Genomic DNA, 19491 nt, shown 5'->3' with positions numbered 1-19491 from the left:
GGATGGCGGCGGTTTGGAACGGGCGGTGCCACTCTCCATTTGGAGAGGTGCGCGCGCACCACTGCCCGTTCGAAGAGGTGCGCACGCACCAAGCGGCTGGTAGCCGACCCGTGCCGACCCGTGCCGACCCGTGGTCTAAACTCTTAGGACAGGAAAGGGTATAAAGAGTTGGGATTAGACCTGATTGATTTGCCATTGGCCTGTAGCTGTCTTCATTGGAACTGCTATGTCATTGGACCTCATTGCAATGGGTTAATAATGTAAGTGATGTTGTATTATTATGTTTGCTATGTTCCAAATTATTAGCAAAATAAACCACTGAATCTTAAAGTAAGAATTATTGTTTTGTGTTGCTGTCTTCTGTTTCTTTCATTGGGTTTTTCCACGACAACTTCATGACTGTGGTGATTCCCTTAATGACCACAGCAAAAAGAGTTGAATCCAACTCACTTAAAAACTGCCTCACTTAGCAACAGAAATTCCAGTCCCAATTGCGGTGCTAAATCTAGGCCTACCTGTATACAACAAGACACCTTGAACATTATGTTATATTGCAGAGGCTATAAAATTCTACACAAAATAAACATTTACTTTAAAAAATAATATATTAAATCTTAGACTTCAATTAAACCCTCTCCATATATATTGCTCAGTAGATACTCTGAACTCATAGAACCTAGACAAAATTATGCCCCACTCACATCAATGCAGGTCATGTATCATAATGTATACATGTGCAGAAAGCATATCTATGAATCAAAAACACATACTTTGATCATTACAATGTGAATGTCATATGTATGTAAAATATGCATTGTATGTGCTATGTTGAACCTCTGTATCTGCATTGCTTCACATTCCTTGTGGCAAATTGTACTTGCATGAATCTGTAAGGCAAAAAGTTACAAGTCTGAAAGAATATCTCTGGGTTTTCACATCATGGCCCCACATTCCTACATTTGGGGACACTGTCTTTACAATTCCTGCTCCTACCACTTATCTTCTAGGAAGTCTCTCATCTGGCATCCTTCTAAACCCAATGTGTGTGAAAGTGTTTTCATGACCTGAACTATCTTACCAGTGTTTAAATGATCCTAAAAATGAGATAGTTTCTATAATATAACCTTTTGGCCATATGCCATGGAGCCATGTGATTTTAGTTTTTGATCCTTCCTTGGGAAACAGACCAACCTCACAAGAGAGAAACAAAACCAAACTTTATCTTTAAAAAACAAATATAAAACAAACCAAATGCAAAAACCCCGTTTAACTTTATGAGAGCCACCTTAGGCATGAAAGCTAGCTGGGTGACTAGTCATTTTTTCTCAACCCAACCCACGTCACAGGGTTGTTGTGGAGAAAATGGGAGGGGAAGGAGTAATAGGTAACAAAAGCTGACATTCAGTACCCAGTCTTCTAGGAATGCAGAGGACAGAAAGAAATTTAAAAATCCTGGTACAGATTCTAGCTAAATATCGAATTAGTTCTGTAAAAGTATAAGACTTTTAAATAGTTGTTCTGAAGGTCCTTGGTGCTTGTTTTCTTGAAGACTTTTCATTACCCAAACTAGGTAACATCATCGGTGCTAGAAAGGAGTACTAGCTAGCTTACATTCAGAATATAAAGGAAGAATATAAAGGAAAACATTTGTAGCTCAGGGTTGACATGAGCGGTCCTTGCTGCTCTCTGAGCTTTCTTGTTTTCTTGCAGATGTTTCATTAACCAAATTAGGTAGCATCATCAGTGCTAGTAAGGAGTGCAGTTTGACAGTATATTCTGACAGCAAACTGCTCTCCTTACTAGCACTGATGATGTTTGGGTAATAAAAAGTCTTCAAGAAAACAAGCAAGCTCAGAGAGCACCAAGAATCTCATGTCAACCTTGAGCTACAAATATTCTCCTTTATTAATAAATACTTCTTCCTGCTTCAATTCATCTGAAAATCCCTTTTTCCTGAATAGTCCATTTTAATGAATAAAGAAGAATGGTCCTAGTTTACTCCTGTTCCTAGCCCAATACATATCTTCTCATTCCTCTAGGAATTCTACCTTTTTTTTAAAAAAAGCACTCAGTGTTTCTACTTCTAACTGAGAAAGGGATTGGGGCTATATATTCATGCCTATATGACAAAAATAACTTCTCTCCCTTTCAAATATTTTTGGTAAACAACTTGTAAATATCTGACACTGTATAGGATGCTGGGTGACATTCACTCTACAAACTCTTGGAAGAAAAATATAAGAGGCAAGATAACGTCAACTATTGAGCATATCCGACTTTTTATACACACACACACACACACACACAGACAGACACACACACACACACACACTTAATTCCAGGGAAAAGGAGTTTTAAACAGAAGTAGTAGTGGCTAATGACAATTCACCAGCATTGTCAATCACTGAGTGTCTTTCTGTAATGATACTGCAAAACATTTTTGAAAACAAAGACCAAATGGTCTTTTTAACTTGGAAGATAAATAGCTAATAACAGTCTATGAATGTAAAGGACTTATTTTTATTACATAGATAAAAGACTTTCCATTCTTCTAAAATATGTTCTGTTCATAGCAATATACTTACAGCTCTTACCATTATATATATATATGGTAGTCCAGACAAAAAAACAAAACTATGATTACTAACACTGCCTTTATTGTAAGATTACAATAACAGTATCTTGAAACTCTGAAAACATTTCCCTTGTCCCCTGTCTTTACTTTCCAGATATAGGGAGGGCACATTCTAAGACAGGGCTTTTCAACCAGTGGTATGCGTACCACCAGTGGTACTTTAACACCTGGCAGTTGGTACGCAACCCCTAGCCAAGTGTAGCTAGGGGAGGGAACCAGCTAAAGCAGTGCTGCTCAGACCTGGAGGAGATCAGCTGGAGCTGCAGAGCTTGGCAGAAGCCCCAGGATCTGTGCACATGGCGACGTGGTAATTGGAGCTTCTGGCGCACCCGGAAGAGAAAAGGCGGAGGAGGGTGGAGAGAAGAGAAGTATAAAAGGGGCAGACCAAGAAGAGAAGAAGCTTTTCTTACCAAAGCAGTGAGGAGAGAGAGCGAGAGTGGCCTGTTTTCAGAGGAAAGGTGAGTGAGCGAGTGGTGATGTTTTCAGGAGAAGGGCGAGCAAGTGGCCTGTTTAGCGAACGGCGTGTTTTGGGGGGAAGGGTGAGTTAGCGAGTGGCCTATTTAGCGAGCGGCGTGTTTTCGGGGGAAGGGCATGTGGGCGAGCGGCATGGTTTTGGGCAAAGGGTGAGTTAGTGAGCAGCCTGTTTAGTGAGTGGCATGTTTTCGGGCAAAGGGTGAGTTAGCGAGCAGCCTATTTAGGGAGCGGCGTGTTTTCGGGCAAAGGGTAAGTAAGCGAGCTGTAGTATTGAAGTTCAGCAACAACAAATGTTGTAACATTAATTTAAGAGAGTTGCAGCTGGCCTGTCTGTGAGAATTGATCCTCTCTAGGACTTCTTTTCTCTGACAGAAGCAGGGAGGGGAGGGGTATGGATGATCTCTATGTAAATCAGGTGGTTTTGAAGAAGGATAGCCATTGCTTTCTGAAAAGTACTTAGGAAGGCGCTCTCAACTTAAATAAAATACGTAAAATTCTTTAGTGCAGTTTTGTGGGTGGGAGCAGATGCTTCTATGTAGCTAGGCAGCCACATCAGTAAAAGGTCTGAAGCAGCATTGCTTTAATTGAAAAATGAGCTCTGACTGGTAGGCAGCTCATTGAACACCTTGCATGTGGAAGTTGGTTGCACAACAGTTAAATTTTTAGACATGTGAATATTTCTGTGGTAAGGTAATCATTACTAGAAAATGGATTAAGTATAAATTACTGATAAAAGTAGTCATCATTTAGTGACTGCCTCATTTAGCAACTGTTCAGAGTTAACAACTGATGGAAAAAATAACTGGGCAACCTATCCTTGCATTTAGAATCTTTGCAGGTCTGTAAAGCTGAGCAGAGGTCCTAAGCACAGCAGTGGAATCTCTTAGCTACTGCCTTACTTAATGACCAAGAAACCAGTTCTAAATGTGGATGGTAATTGAGGATATCTGTATTGTCAAAACCAAAGTGCAGATATTTTCAGAATAAGTGACCAAGTACAGTAAATCTATCTGAAAAGCTTCTCAAATGTGGAGCATCTGTTCTCAGGCAGCGAGAGCCAAGGTGAGATATGATGGGAGCTGCTCTGAAGCAATCTCCAGTTCATTTTCCTTTCTACTGTTTCGATTCAGAGGACAACACAGCAGTGTGTTTTCGTTGGAAGGGCGAGCGGCCTGTTTTCAGAGGGTGAGAGAGAGAGAAGAAGAACAGCCGAGCAGCCACCTGACCATCAAGGAAGTGGTGCATATTAATAAATATGGAGAAATTCATCATACGTTCATCAGTGCAAAAGAAAAGTGATTCAACAAAGGAACCACCACCGAAGAAATTAAAACTGGCGCCAAATCGAAAATACAGTGAAGATTATTTGAAGTTTGGATTTTATTTCCTGGAAGAGAACGATCAGCACCTTCCTGTTTGTGTTATCTGCAGTGAAGTATTATCCAAGCATTCCATGAAGCCTTCTTTGCTCCAGAGACATTTTACAACAAAACATAAAGAGCACATTGAAAAGCCAGAGAGATGAATTTATAAAACACCGTGCTGCTTTCGTGAAGTCCACAACTATCTCAAAAAAATGTCTGGAAGCATCTTATGAATTGTCCTTGATAGCAGCTAAACAAAATAAGCCTCACACAATCGTGGAAGAAGCCGTGGTTCCCTCTGCCATTGCAATTGCTTCACTTCTCTTTGATGGAAAAATGGCTGATGCCATTTGTAATATTCCATGTTCTGATAACACCGTCCAAAGATAAATACAAGATATGGCCACAGATGTTATTCAACAAGTGGTGGGAAAGATCACAGCAGCAGAAAAAAATTGCATTTCAATTGGATGAAAGCACTGACATCGCTGGTGAAGCACAATTAATTGTCTTTGTGTGTAGTTCCTGATCCGGACGATATAGTGGAACACGTATTATTTTGCCGCCTACTACCTGGCAGAACGACTGAGGAAGAAATATTCACAATAATCGACAAATTTTTCAGTGAATATGGAATATTATGGACTTGGTGTATAGGAATTTGTTCTGACGGCGCAGCAGCTATTACAGGAAGAGCTTCAGGGGTGATAGCATGAGCTTAGACAAGAAACAGTTCCATTGTTTCAAATCATTGCATCTTGCATAGACATGCTCTTGCCTCTAAATGGATGAGACCAGTGTTACATGAGACTTTGGAGGATGCTGCAAAAATAATAAATTTCATCATTGAATGGACATTTATTCTGGCAATTATGCAAGGATTTGGATTCTGAGCACAACACTCTTCTCTTTCATACAGAAGCACGTTAGTTGTCAAGAGGTAAAACACTATAGAGATTATTCGAGCTACGAGATGAAATGCAGCTATTCCTGACAAATGTTTCATCACCCCTAGCAGAAAAGTTTGAAAATATCTTCTGGGTATCCTGCCTTGCCTATTGGCTGACATATTTAAAAAGCTAAATGAACTTAATTGGTCGCTGCAGGGCCACGGTCATAATGTGTTTGCTATGGAAGACAAAGTTTGTGCCTTCCACAAAAAAAATCTCTCTGTGGATAAGACAAATAAAAAAAGGAAATATTGCATCATTTCCCAATGTGTCAGACTTTATTGAACTAAATTCTAAATTGCACACAGAGTTTGCGTTCTAGTTTCCATTTGTGTCAAGAGGATGTGATACTAGAATTTGCTGGGTTGCATCACCCTTCATCATGGACAACATTATGAACTCTGACCTTTCCTCTCCAGAGCAAGAAGCACTTCTGGAATTGACATCAAACCACAATTGGGAGGAACTTTTTAATGAAAAAAACACTGACCGAGTTCTGGAGCCATGTTGCAAAACTGTATACCCGGAAGTGGGGGTGGGAAAGCTATTGCAGCCTTACTGCCATTTGGTTCCACATACCTACGCGAGAAGGCATTTTCTTCATTAACATGTATAAAAGCTAAGGAAAGGAATTGTCTTCAGCTGGAATCTGACTTAATTCTGTCAGTAAGCACTCTCCAGCCACGACTGCAAAGATTAATGGCAGAGAAGCAGGCATAAGTTTCCTATTAAAAGTGTGGTAAGTGGCTCAGTGGGTTAGGACGCTGAGCTTGTCGATCAGAAGGTCGGCAGTTTGGCGGGTCGAATCCCGAGTGCCGCGTAACAGAGTGAGCGCCTGTTACTCGTCCCAGCTTCTGCCAACCTAGCAGTTCGAAAGCACCTAAAAATGCAAGTAGAAAAATAGGGACCACTACGGTGGGAAGGTAACAGCGTTCCGTGCGCCTTTGGCGTCTAGTCATGCCAGCCACATGACCACGGAGATGTCCTCGGACAAGCGCTGGCTCTTCGGCTTTGAAACGGAGATGAGCACCGGCCCCTAGAGTCGGAAACGACTAGCATGCATGTGCGGGGGAACCTTTACCTTTACCTTTTTAAGTGGGTGTACTTTATCACGGTTTTCCTTTTTTTTTGGGTCATTAAGTTTTTGACACCTTGCTAAGCCACTGGTGGTACTCGAATATTGTCATGTCCTAAAGGTGGTACAGTCTGTGAAAAGGTTGAAAAGCCCTTAGGAATCTAAGATACCTACTCCAACCCCATTCCTCTTTTCAACCCGGATTTTGTTTAACAGATCATTGTCTAGGCTGCAGGTCTCCCTCCTGTTTCCCAAAGCTGTTCTTCCAATCCATGCAATATATAGATATGTGATATTATAATCAGTTTTCAAGGCTCCGTGTGAAGCAGATATTTCAACTAAGATCATCCCACAAGGAAGAAAAATGTTTCAAATGCAATTAAAGTCATAGCTATTCAATATAAGCATTTATTAAATTATTTGTTACATCTGGTGCTTGCTATTGCTATATTCTTTAAAAAAAGAATGATAAAACATTCAGTTTACTATAAACCGTCTTTGTGTTCACTTTTAAATAAGTTGTGCTAAACATTAATTTTACCATATTTTGTTTAAGACATACAGATTTTTACATGTATAGAATTGTATAGGTTTATATTTAATTTGGTTTTATAGTCCTGTTATAGTGCCTGGCTTCCACACAATACCTTATTTCTTACTATACATTCTCTTTGTCTGATTTTAGTTCAGGTTTTTCTTCTGGGTTATTCACGTTGAAAAAATACCTTGGCACAGATTTTTCTACTGAGATATATGCTAGATTTTATTAATGAAACAACCATAATCAAGAACCAAAGTCTTTACTTACAAACATTTCCTGTGTTGTCAAAACTTGTCAGAACATCTTCAACATTTAATAATCTTCTGTTGCATCTAAGAAAAAAAAAATAACCGTTATCAGTGCAAAAAAGGACAATGTCACATGTAAAGCCATCACATTTTTTTTTAAGTCTTACCACTAGAGGGAGAAAAGGAAAAAGTCCATACCCTATTACTCTGTGATCAAATTGTAACTCATTCACCACTGAAATGTAAGGGGAAATTTCCCTTTGTGAAAGGGTAGAACCTGAAGATAAAATGAGCCATTTTAATAGGCAATATACTGGTGTTCTCATTTCTTCATCCAAGTTTTTTTCCCCTCCTTTCTGTTCTGGGCCCCTTCTTCTCTCATTTCCTCTTTCCTTGCACTTTTCCTCATCCATTTGTGGTTTGTGTACCACAGCTGCTGATTCATATTGGTTCTTTTTGTTATTATAAGGCACAACCATATTAAGACTTCAGAATACAAAAGAAAACTGTAACTATTATTCCAACTGAACCATTTCTAATGTTTTCATTAGAAATGGTTGCACGTGCAAAATCTCTCACTCAGTGACAAATAGATTCTTGACTTCTTACCTTTCTCGGTACAAGATCAGCAACACACCGTTATTAATACAAGTCACCATAGCAACTATATCTATAATGCAAAGTGAATGTGATCAAACCTTCAATCTCTTTCTGGAATACAGATGTGCCTCAACAAATAAGAACTACGTAAAATTGAGCTGTTTCCATAAATAATATACATGGCAAGCTGGAACTGTTCACTCAGATGTATATTTTCAAATGAACAGTAAAATGTAGTCAATGTTCATTGTCCTATATATTGTTAGATGTTAAGAATTCAAAACCTACACAGTATATAAAATACTTAAGTCTTAATCTCCTTAAGATTCTGTGAGAAGAATCCAGAGAAAGAAATATTTTGGGAAATATTAAAAAGGCAGAATAGAGACTTCCGCTTTTGCGCAGTAGTGACCAGTCGCAGGCTTGCGGATTCTCTGCACCCCCGCGGCTAATTTCGCCCTGCCTGGGGACCCTAAATGGGTCTAAGTCGCCCTGGAGAAGCAAGAAGAAAGAAGGGTGCTCCAGAAATTCTGGAACAGTGGCAGCCGTTCCGTTCGACTTGGGGAAAGCCTTCTAACCCGACAGGAGTAAGGCTTGCCGTATTGCATCGACCAGCCCAAGCTACTAGCAACCGAAGTCCAAAAGCACTAACCAGCACAACTGTGAACAGCGTGCTTGAAACTGGGTGAGGAATTCAATCTTCTTTTTTCTATTCTACATTTAAATTCCTGGAAAAGATCCCCAAGAAGCAAAATACCTACAAAAGGGAAGGAGGGGGGATTATTTTACAAATGTAACCCAGACAACAAACTGTTCACCAATTATTGTGATTTATGTTTTTTTAAAAATCAATAACATATATTACAAAAAAATAAAAATAAAAAGGCGGAGTATATTTCCAGAAAGAAATAATGGAGAAGATCTTTAAAAAGGCAGAAACCTCACCACCATCACCACCCCAGCCAGACAACTCAGCAGAAACCAGCTTTTAGAAATGCAGATGTAATGATCCATTCAGGAAGGTTGGAGCATTCCAGCTAGAAACTGAAGAAATTAGGAAGACAAAGACCCTTAAAATCTACATATCCCACCCAAATTCTAAGGACAGGAAACATAACAGGATTAACCCACCACCATCAGAATACCAGAAAGGCACACTCACACTCAGGTCAAAATACATGACACAGGAAATACAAAGCCTCAAACAGGAACAGGAAACAACCTCAAGAGCCCCAGAAGGTATAAAAACCCCTCCCTGCTACATGTGGTCACTTTTTTCCCCAGAGCCATCTTTCTGTCTGGCTCTCCTCTTCAATAAACTACAGCCTTCTTTCTAAAGCAGTCTCCATGTTGTTTATTCCCGGCTTGAACTGGACCCTGTTGAAGATTTTTCCTTCAACAATTGAAAATATCCTAAGTAAACAAAAAAAAACCAATTAACACAAGAACAAAAAACAGGAGTGTTCTACAACATGCAGTGTACAGACTGTAACAGCCACAATGTAGGACAGACAGGCAGAAAATTAGCAGAGGGCATCCATGAATAGAAACTATCAGACAGATGAAAACTCTTTAATCTCATAATACATAGATAGATTCAGCCATAGTTTCAACTGGGAAACTGAGTATCCTAAAGCAACCGAAACCTAAAAATGCTAGCGAATTCCTGAAAGTTTTGCATTCAGACAAATCAGCCAACAATAAACTCATGGAGATAAGCCACATTTACATGTCATTCAAAAGAGACAATGAAAAAAGCTAAGAAGGAAATAAAAAGACCAGAACTGTTCCTCACCAGCAAACAATATCCAGATAAGCAGGGATTCACATTAGACCATCAATCTAGCAGAAAACAATATCCTAATCAAGCAGAACACAAACTATTCCGATGCTCAAACTTGAGCTACATATATTCAGTTCTGGATTTTCTCCAGATGGATCTGTCCCTAAACTGGTCTTTCAAGTGTTCCATTGGTTTACCCATCACCACTATAAGTGAAACATCTGCTGCTGGTCATCCTCTTCTCCTCTTTCCTTCCACCTTTCTCTCAGAGACGTAGGTCTTCACGTAATATTATTTGTGCCCTAGTGAGAAAACTAGACTGATTTTTATCTATGTGGTTTTTTTATATAAATAAAAAGTGGTTTACCGTTGCCTTCTCATGGGCACTATTAATTGATGCCTTTTCCATTGCCACTGTGACCTTTTGTCTCCAGCATCTTCCTATATTGCTGCTTCCCAAAATAAATGCCTGGTTTCTTTAACTGGCAGTTGGGATGACCTTCATGCTTTGGTTGATCTTGCTGAGAATATATTCTTAGATATATAGGTCTAATATGTTTCACTAATCCCTTCCAGAATACCCACCACCACCACCACAATGAGGCATCACAGCAGGACTGCTGCTTTAAAAAGATTTCAATTAATTAAACTGCTTAAATTATTTGTGCAATCACATTAAGTTCCATGGTTGTCTTCCTTCCCCATCGCCACTATCACCCTACCACAGTCCTTGTTTTGATTGTTCTTTGAGTATCAGTTTTCCTGAAATGCAAAGTACACATTTAATTATGCATAGTTTTCATTTCCCTTAAAACTGGTTCCAAAAATAGAATATGTAACATACAATTCAAGGTGCTGATTATGTTTTTTAAAGTCATAAATGGCTTGAAACTATAGTACTTAAAAGACTGCCTGCTCCCACATGAATCAGTTCAGACCAGAAGAGTTTTTCTACTTTCTGTGAGGCCAGGCTAGTATCCACAGTGAAGTTTCAGAGAATTCCTATAATTCTCTATAATTCGTCTTGGTATTTTTCTTTGGCTTTCATTGTCTTTACATAGTAACTCTAGTACTGCTCCTTCCACTGATTGATATTTTGGATTTTATATTGAAGTTATTGTCTCTCTTACTGCTTCCTTTCCTGTACAGGTAGTCCTCACTTAAGGACTGCTCTGTTTAGCAATTGTTTAAGGTTATGATCGTGTTGAAAAAGTAACTTTATGACTGCTCCCTGCACTTTCAACCATTGCTGCATCCGTGCAGTCACCTGATCAAAATTCAGGTACTTCGCAACTGGCAGACATTTAAACAGTCGCAGCATCCCAAGGTCACATGATCACCATTTCTGTACTTCAGACTTCCGCTAAGTAGAATCAATAGAAAACTGGAGGTAAAATGGCAAGTTGTGGTTTCATTTAATGACAATGCAGCAGAGGTGAGTTTGTAAATCTACTGTAGTCACATGATGTCTTGTTTAACAGCCATTTTGCTTAGAAATAGAGTTGCCAGCCCTGTTTGGGATTGTTAAGCAAGGACTACCTGTTGCGTCATGCCTTAAACACTGGAAAGTGGTAGTACTGTATACCATCTCCTATTTATTCATTATTAAACAATTCATAATTGTGTAATTATGAACAATTAAAACTTTGTATAAGAAGAACATGTTTTAATAGACAGTACAAAGTATACTATATTTTCTATAGATAGTTTTTATATAGTCAAAAATACTAGAATAGACTTTTACCAAAACTAGGAACACAGGGAAACAAAACTGTCCAAAAGAGATTTGCTTCCAGTCCTTTGAGCAAAGTAGAAGGAAAAAGAGGTACAAGATATTTGAAAAAATATTGTTACAAACAGTACTCACATTGGATAAATAGTAGTCACTGGATTTCTTTCATATTGGCTTCACAATCTTGTCGCAATAAATGTACTTATCTGACCCTCTGCATTCTGGAAAATGCATTCTTGCCTTGTTAGTGTGAGTAAAGTGACACATAAAAGATTTCTCTGCTTTTGGATATCTATCAACTTTTTGCCAAGAAAAATCACATCCCGTTTTAAAGTCTTTATGTAACTTGTTTAAAAGTGGCATATGAATCAGTTACAAAAGCGCATGAAGTGGAAAATGTGTTTTGTTTCAAAACTGAAACAATAATAGTATTGCAAAAGTTCTGCTGATCCAGTCCAGCTGGGCCATGATTTAGCTGAAACAAAATTGGATTGTTGTTTCAACCAAAGCAAAATCCCCAAATGGTGTTTATGGATGAGAAGGCAAAGCTGCTATGCATTTCCCCTCCTTCCCAAGCAGTTCTAAGCATGCCACATCCATAAACCATCATTATACCTTTCCTCCCTTTTCTGCTTTGCCAATGTGGCAAATCCGAGTGGCTCACCCACTTCCTGATATTCCCAGGGCCATTCTTTCCCTCCCTCTTGTGCATTCCCTTAGTTGTCATTGATATGTTTAGCTTTTTGCTGTTCTTATCTCACAACTCAAACATTTCAAACTCTAATAATTGTATTAGTCTAATAATTAAATCCAGGTTAGTTCTGTATATCGACTGAATAATAAGATTTGGACATAAGCCACATGAAAGCAGTTGGTTAACGCACGGAACAGTTTTTAACTGAACTGTTGACACAGCACTATAAGCAGCTTGTGTTTCAAATAGGTCAGTTTGCATCTATGAAAACTTAGCATGGATTTCATCAAATTCATTCTATGGAGTCCAGTCAGACTTAACTCTAAGCAATAACTCCCTAGCCATTCATTTTATTTTTATCCCGCTGAGTCCCTAGGGAGAAGGGCGGTATACAAATTAAATAAAACGTAAACATAAAACGTATTACTTTTTGCAAATAATTCAAAGTGGCAAACATATCCAACATACTTTCCTCCTCCTATCTTCCCCATAACTCTTGAGCTGAGTTGGGCTGAGAGAATGACTGGTAAAAGGTCACCCAACTGGCTTTCATGGCTAAGGCAAGACTAGAATTCACACTCTCCCACTTTCTAACCTAGTGACTTAACCACTAGATCAAACTGGTCTAGTCATTAAGTCACTAGGTTAGTAACTGGTCTAGTCCTCTATTCAGAAACTTACTTACACCAGAAAGTCACAAATCATATAATCCCATAAATATGGGTCCTGTTCTTTTTGAGTACAATAGAGAAGTAGCCTTAAACACCAAGAAAAACTCTTCCCATAGGCATATTTCAAAATCCATTTATTTGGCCAACACTGTGGTAAGAAGTGAGTGCTGCAGGGTGATGAGCAGGGTAAGCATGAGGTCAAACAAAATGTGTTGCATCCCATAGAATCAAAGATTAGATTCTTCAGTCCCAATGAATATGTGCATTGATAAACTGAACCAGTCAGTTCCTAGGACTATTAGTAAATTTAATGAGGATGCTAAATAAAATTGTAGGGACTGCTAATGATTGTTGATAGTGAATAGGAGAGGATCAGTGCACTTAGACACAGATAAGAACAACCATGAATAGTTTCAACAAAAAGAAGTTTCAACAGGTTCGGGGGGGGGGGAACACAACCTACTTTATAACTGATTAAGTTTTCAGTGGTGCAAGTTCTATTTCTGTTTTGGTCTATAATGTAACAGGAATGACTAAATGACATCACATCAAATGTTTGCGATCCACTTAATGTCTAAATGCCTCATTTCTGACCCTGTGGGATCCTCGTCTTAAGGAAATTAGCAGCAAGGACAAAAGGAAATGGAACTTTATTTTAAAATTCTATAATTGGGAGAAGCACACCACAGGCATATTTTTCTTGTCTTGTTATACTCTTGTCCCCTTTATAGCATTTTATTCAAGTTTAAATATATTCTTTGCACATAAAGACAATAGGACAGTGCAAACAAAGGAGGAAATTATACAAACAATGCCAGAGAGTACATCTTGGTAGGCTTTAGTGGTCACAAGTCTGAGCTATTAACAGCAATTAAGGACAGTGCTAGACAAAACTATTCACAATACTTATTGAATTACAAGGACTTAACAAACTTTAAAAGTATAAACAGGAAGAAATTCAAACAATGCATGCTTATAGGCAGGTGAAGGTCAATCTTAACCAAGGTCTGAGAAACTTAACCTCTTAAGAATCTCTTCAGAGGTGGAGAAAAGATCCTGTAATGCTGACAACCCATTAGAATTACAATGGAAAATCTAGAAGGGAAATTCAAGGATAGAATAACAAGGAAAAAATATGAGATTAGATAAGATACCTAAGATACCTATTAGCAAAGTAGCACATAAGTAGCACATAAGTAGCACAGCAATGAAAAAAGTAAAACAGGAAAATGAGAAAAGCTTCTTAAAGTCAGTAACAAGAACAAATTATAAGGGTGTAAAAAGGCACAGTAATTGTGAAAATCTGTGAAAACTTTGTGAAAACATATAGTTTCTATGACCTCATTTTTTGATAGTTTAGACTTACTTCAATTTACCCATTTAGCTGGTGTTCTGGAAGGAGATGTTTTTAGCTGTGCATCTTTTATAAAATAGCCATATTCTCTATAATATGAATGTAGACATTGCATACATCACAATTTTCTTGGAAAAAAAGTAGAGCTCTGCTAAGGCCTATGAATATGAGTCCAATTTTTGAAATATAGGGAAAGAAGAGAGAGAGATCTTAGATAGCTTCTGCTGTTTAAATACATTTAAGGAGGAATAAATAGACAGGAAATACATGTCAATGTGTGATTTTTTTATTTAAAATTTAAATTTTATTTAAAATTATTTAAAATTTTGTCTTGCTTCACTTTACTTGTTTGTGTTTGCTCAGTCCTGGCTGAGGAAGATGTAGGAACTATCTGCTACAGTAAAATCTTCCCCACTTGCTACATTAGTTGATTCAGTGTCTGAATTAACTAATTCCTCTGAGTTACAACTTTTTTGTGACACTAGAAAAATGGTGATTGGCCTATGGTCAGCAGAATTCCAAGAGTTTAACTACTGTTTAAATCCTGGTGTTGTAACACAAGGTTTCCTCCTATAGCCTTGGGAGTAGAAATAGCCAGACTTGTTGCCACACTTCACTACAGGCAAAGTCTAATTCATGACTCTTCAATACATTCACCATAATAAATAAAAGTTTTATTGGTATTAGAAGAAGCCACATTTGTGAAGAAAATCAACTAGTTTATAACACAGGAATCTGACTGTATATGTCAAGCCCAGGGTTTAAATCTCAGGTCTCTTTCTCCTACTTTCATTGTAGTAGACATTATGCAAGATAAGAATGTAAAATATATAATATTTAAAATATGAAAAAGAAATGTACCCACTGAACCTAATGCTGTATGAGCCTGTAAGAATTCTGTAAGTGTTCCAAATCCATGTGATCAGAAAAGCTTTGTTTACAGATAGAATCCCTTAAAAAAACACATTGGTAGAGTAAGTCCTCACTGTAATTACAGAAGCAAAACTAGGAGCAAATGTACAGTAAGAATTGGTAATGCCAAAAGACTACATAGCCCTGAAAGTGCTAGGGGATAGGGGACTGCCTTAATTACTACTATCTGAATTCTTTTTGACAAAATACAGTACAGTTACCTGAGTGACTCAATAAAGGCAGATGAAAAACACATTTCTTGAACTCTCTGTAGAGGTTAAAGATTGAAGACATCACCCAAACTTGATCAGTACAGACAGGAGGATCCTTAAAGTGAAGAGGCACATTGTCCCAGGGCCAGGCATGACAATACATTTCCACTCTGGGCACTCAACCCTGTATCCAAAAACTTGCTTGCTTCAGTGCTCACAGACATAACCCACCTAGGTAAATTACTGTCTTCTAAAAGGACAGATTAGAGGCTACTTGTATGCAGAAGAATACAGTAATCCAGACGTAGATTTACAGGTTTTAAATGTTATGCTTTTTCCTCCTGCCTTTTTCTATCCCAATTCTCTCCCCAAATTTGAGATTGGGTCAAGATACATGCTCAGTATTTACAGTACAGTTCTGTCCAGTGGTGGGATTCAAATATGTGAACAACCAGTTCTCTATGTGGATGCCGCTTCCAGAAATCCATTCTGGGCCTGGACAACAAAAAATTAGCTACCGCTTCTGCCGATCTGGTGCGAACTGGCTGAATCCCAACACTGGTTCTGTCTAACCTGAGAACTGCTGTTTCCTGTTTAACTAGCTTCTGAATTTATAATGAAGGAGAAAAACTCAATGGCATTGAAGCAGAAATTGTTTTATTACTAAATAATAATAATAATAATAATAATAATAATAATAATAAGAAGAAGAAGAAGAAGAAGAAGAAGAAGAAGAAGAAGAAGAAGAAGAAGAAGAAGAAGAAGAAGAAGAAGAAGAAGAAGAAGAAGAAGAAGAAGAAGAAGAAGAAGAAGAAGAAAAGTTGGAAGGGACCTTGGAGGTCATCTAGTCCAACCCCCTGCTCAGGCAGGAAACCCTATACCATTTCAGACAAATGGCTGTCTAGTCTCTTCTTAAAAACTTCCAGTGTTGGAGCATTCACCGCTTCTGGAGGCGGGTTGTTCCACTGGTTAATTGTTCTAACTGTCAGGAGGTTTCTCCTTAGTTCTAGGTTGCTTCTCTCCTTGACTAGTTTCCATCTGTTGCTTCTTGTCCTGCTTTCAGGTGCTTTGGAGAATAGCTTGACTCCCTCTTCTTTGAGGCAGCCCCTGAGATATTGGAACACTGCTATCATGTCACCCCTCGCCCTTCTCTTCATTAAACTACACATACCCAATTCTAGCAACTGTTCCCTATATGTTTTAGCCTCCAGTCCCCCAATCATCTTTGTTGCCCTTCTCTGTACCCTTTCTAGAGTCTCAACATCTTTTTTACATCGTGGTGACCAAAACTGGATGCAGTATTCCAGGTATGGCCTTACCAAGGCATTGTAAAGTGGTATTAGTACTTCACGTGATCTTGATTCTATCCCTCTGTTAATGCAGCCTAGCACTGTGTTGGCTTTTTTGGCAGCTGCAGCACACTGCTGGCTCATATTTAAGTGATTGTTCACTAGGACTCCGAGATCTCTCTCACTACTATTGAGCAAGGTACCACCTATACTATACCTGTGCATTTGATTTTTCCTGCCGAAATGTAGAACCTTACTTTTTTCACCATTGAATTTCATTTTGTTAGATAGCGCCCAGTGTTCGAGTCTGTCCAGATCCTCCTGTATTTTAAGCCTATCTTCTGGAGTATTGGCTATTCCTGCCAGCTTGGTGTTGTCTGCAAATTTGATGAGTTCCCCATCTATCCCCTCATCCAAATCGTTGATGAAGATGTTGAAGAGCACTGGGCCCAGAACAGAGCCCTGGGGCCCCCCACTACACACTTCCCTCCATGTAGATGCAGTTCCATTGAGGACAACACGCTGAGTACGGCCTGTCAGCCAGCTACGAATCCATCTGGTGGTGATGCTATCTAACCCACATTTTTCTATCTTATCAAGTAGTAGGTTGTGATCTACTATATCAAATGCCTTACTGAAGTCCAAGTAAATTATATCTACAGCATTCCTCTGGTCCACTAAATTTGACACTTGGTCAAAGAATGTAATAAGATTTGTCTGGCATGATCTGTTTTTGACAAACCCATATTGACTTTTAGTGATGACTTTGTTTGCATCAAGGTGTTCGCTGATTTGTTGTTTGATTATCTTTTCCAGAATCTTCCCAGGTATTGAGGTCAGGCTGATATGTCTGTAATTTCCTGGATCTATTTTTTCCCCTTTTTTGAAGATGGGAACTACATCAGCTCTCTTCCAGTCCTTTGGTAGTTCCCCAGTGCTCCAGGATCTTTGAAAAATATAGTTCAGTGGTTGTGAGATCACGTCTGCCAGTTCCTTGAGAACTTTGGGGTGTAATCCATCTGGTCCTGGTGATTTGAACTCGTCTACGCTGGACAGGTGCTCACTTTTCTTGCCTATCTTAACTTGCATTTCTATTCTGATTTTTATGGCACTGGTTTTGGTAGGTTGGACTGTTTTTTCCCTGTGTGTAAAGACAGATGCAAAAAACGAGTTAAATAGTTCTGCTTTCTCCCTGTTGCTTGTCACCTTCTTGCCATTTTCCCCCACTAATGGACCTATCATTTCCTTAACTTTTTTCTTGTTTTTTATATGTTGAAAGAAGCTTTTTTTTGTTATTTTTTACTTTGGTTGCAAGCCTTAGTTCATTTTGAGCCTTAGCTTCCCTCACTTCATCTTTGCAGGCACGGGCTATTTGCTGATATTCTGACTTAGTTATGTGCCCCTCTTTCCACTTTCTATACTTGTCCTTTTTATCTTTCAATTTAATAGAGAGTTCTTTATGCAGCCATGCTGGTTTCTTTTGAGAGCTGTTATTTTTCCTGTTTGTTGGTATTGTGCTAGACTGGGCCTTTATTATCTCACTTTTCAAAATTTCCCAAACTTCTTGAGTTGTTTTCCCCTTTAGGATTCTCATCCATGGAATCCTTCCCAAGCCCTCTCTAAGTTTATTGAAATTTTCTCTTTTAAAGTCCAAGACTCTAGTTTGGCTGTGTTCTATTGCTTGTGCTTCCAGAATGTTGAATTCCAAAATTGCATGATCACTTCCCCCCAGGGTTCCTGTGGCTTCGACACCTTCTATCACTTCATCTCTGTTAGTGAGAATTAAATCCAATATGGCTAATCCCCTAGTTCCCTTCTTTTTGGGAGAGAAAGTTGTCTGCTAGGTTTGTCAGGAATCTGTTTGATCTTCCACTTGGTGCAGAGTTTGTCTCTCAGTTGATATCAGGGTAATTAGTTTAAATGTTCCACTAGAAAAGTTGTGAATTTATTGCCAAGTAACTCAGTCCCTTTCCTGGATGGATGCAGACCATCTCTTTTGTACATTTTTTCATTGGACCAGCTACAGACATCGTGACTAATATAACCAAAGCCTCCTCCTTTACACCACTCCTTTAGCCACATATTAAATTCTGCTATATGCTGGCCTTTTCCATTTTGCTCTTTATACACTGGTAAGACCTCTGAAAAAGTGAGCCTACAGCCTATTCTACTGAGTTCCTGCCCCAAGCTCTGGAAATCATTCTGCACACAGAGTACATCCTTTTGGGACAGATCGTTAGTGCCAAGATGTACAATAGCATCCACATCAGAGTCATTGCTGGCATTGTTGACTATTTTGAAAATACGCTTCTTGTCCCTACTGGCAGTAGCACCTGGAAGACACCTGACCTCTTTTGAAATCTCTGTATCCTTTCCTAAATCGAATCACCAACCAGAAGGTGGCTTCTCTTTTTGGGTACCTTTCTTTTCTTGCATGACTGATGTGTAATACCTGATTCGCACTTCTCCCTGTCAAAAACAAGTTCATCTCGGACCATGGTCCCCTGCTTATTTGAGTTATCATCACAACTATCTTGACCTGTTTCCTTAATGTCCCTATTAAGGTCAGCAAGGGCACTGTATCTGTTATGCAGGGACACAGCGAAAGCTTTGTGTTTATGGTTCACAGCTCTCACCCTGCCAGATCCTACGGTTGTCCACACTGCCCTTCTCCTGCAGGATCTTTGCGGTAGAGGGGGCTGATAGCGTGGAGGCTCAGTAGAGTAGAAGGGCTGATCTGAACACCTAATTTCTGCCTGAAGAGCACAGATTACAGACCCTAGATAAATAATCTGTCCTTGTAGACTACGTCTGGTATTGGAAACCAGGAAACAAAGACATAAAGAGGAGTGGGGTTACAAGCCCTCTATACAGACTTATACAAATAATTACTTTAATTTGATTAGTTGCATTACAATTACAATTAATTAATACTGGTGCAGTCTCTTTACGAATCA

General features: G+C 38.9%; 1 protein-coding gene across 1 annotated transcript in view; it reads right to left on the bottom strand.

The window, feature by feature from the left end:
* The window catches only part of CAMKMT (calmodulin-lysine N-methyltransferase), a 279828-nt gene that overhangs the window by 253979 nt on the left and 6358 nt on the right, over positions 1-19491 (bottom strand). Inside the window, exon 3 of the mRNA XM_081315306.1 lies at positions 7307-7371. Within this exon, the coding sequence (XP_081171432.1) occupies positions 7307-7371 (65 nt within the window). The remainder of the gene's footprint in view (positions 1-7306; positions 7372-19491) is intronic.

Source organism: Vipera berus, assembly GCF_964194415.1.
Source record: "Vipera berus genome assembly, chromosome: 1".
In the NCBI taxonomy this organism is placed as follows: domain Eukaryota; kingdom Metazoa; phylum Chordata; class Lepidosauria; order Squamata; family Viperidae; genus Vipera; species Vipera berus.
Note: the sequence above shows the minus strand (reverse complement) of the source record. Positions and strands in the feature narration are given on the sequence as shown.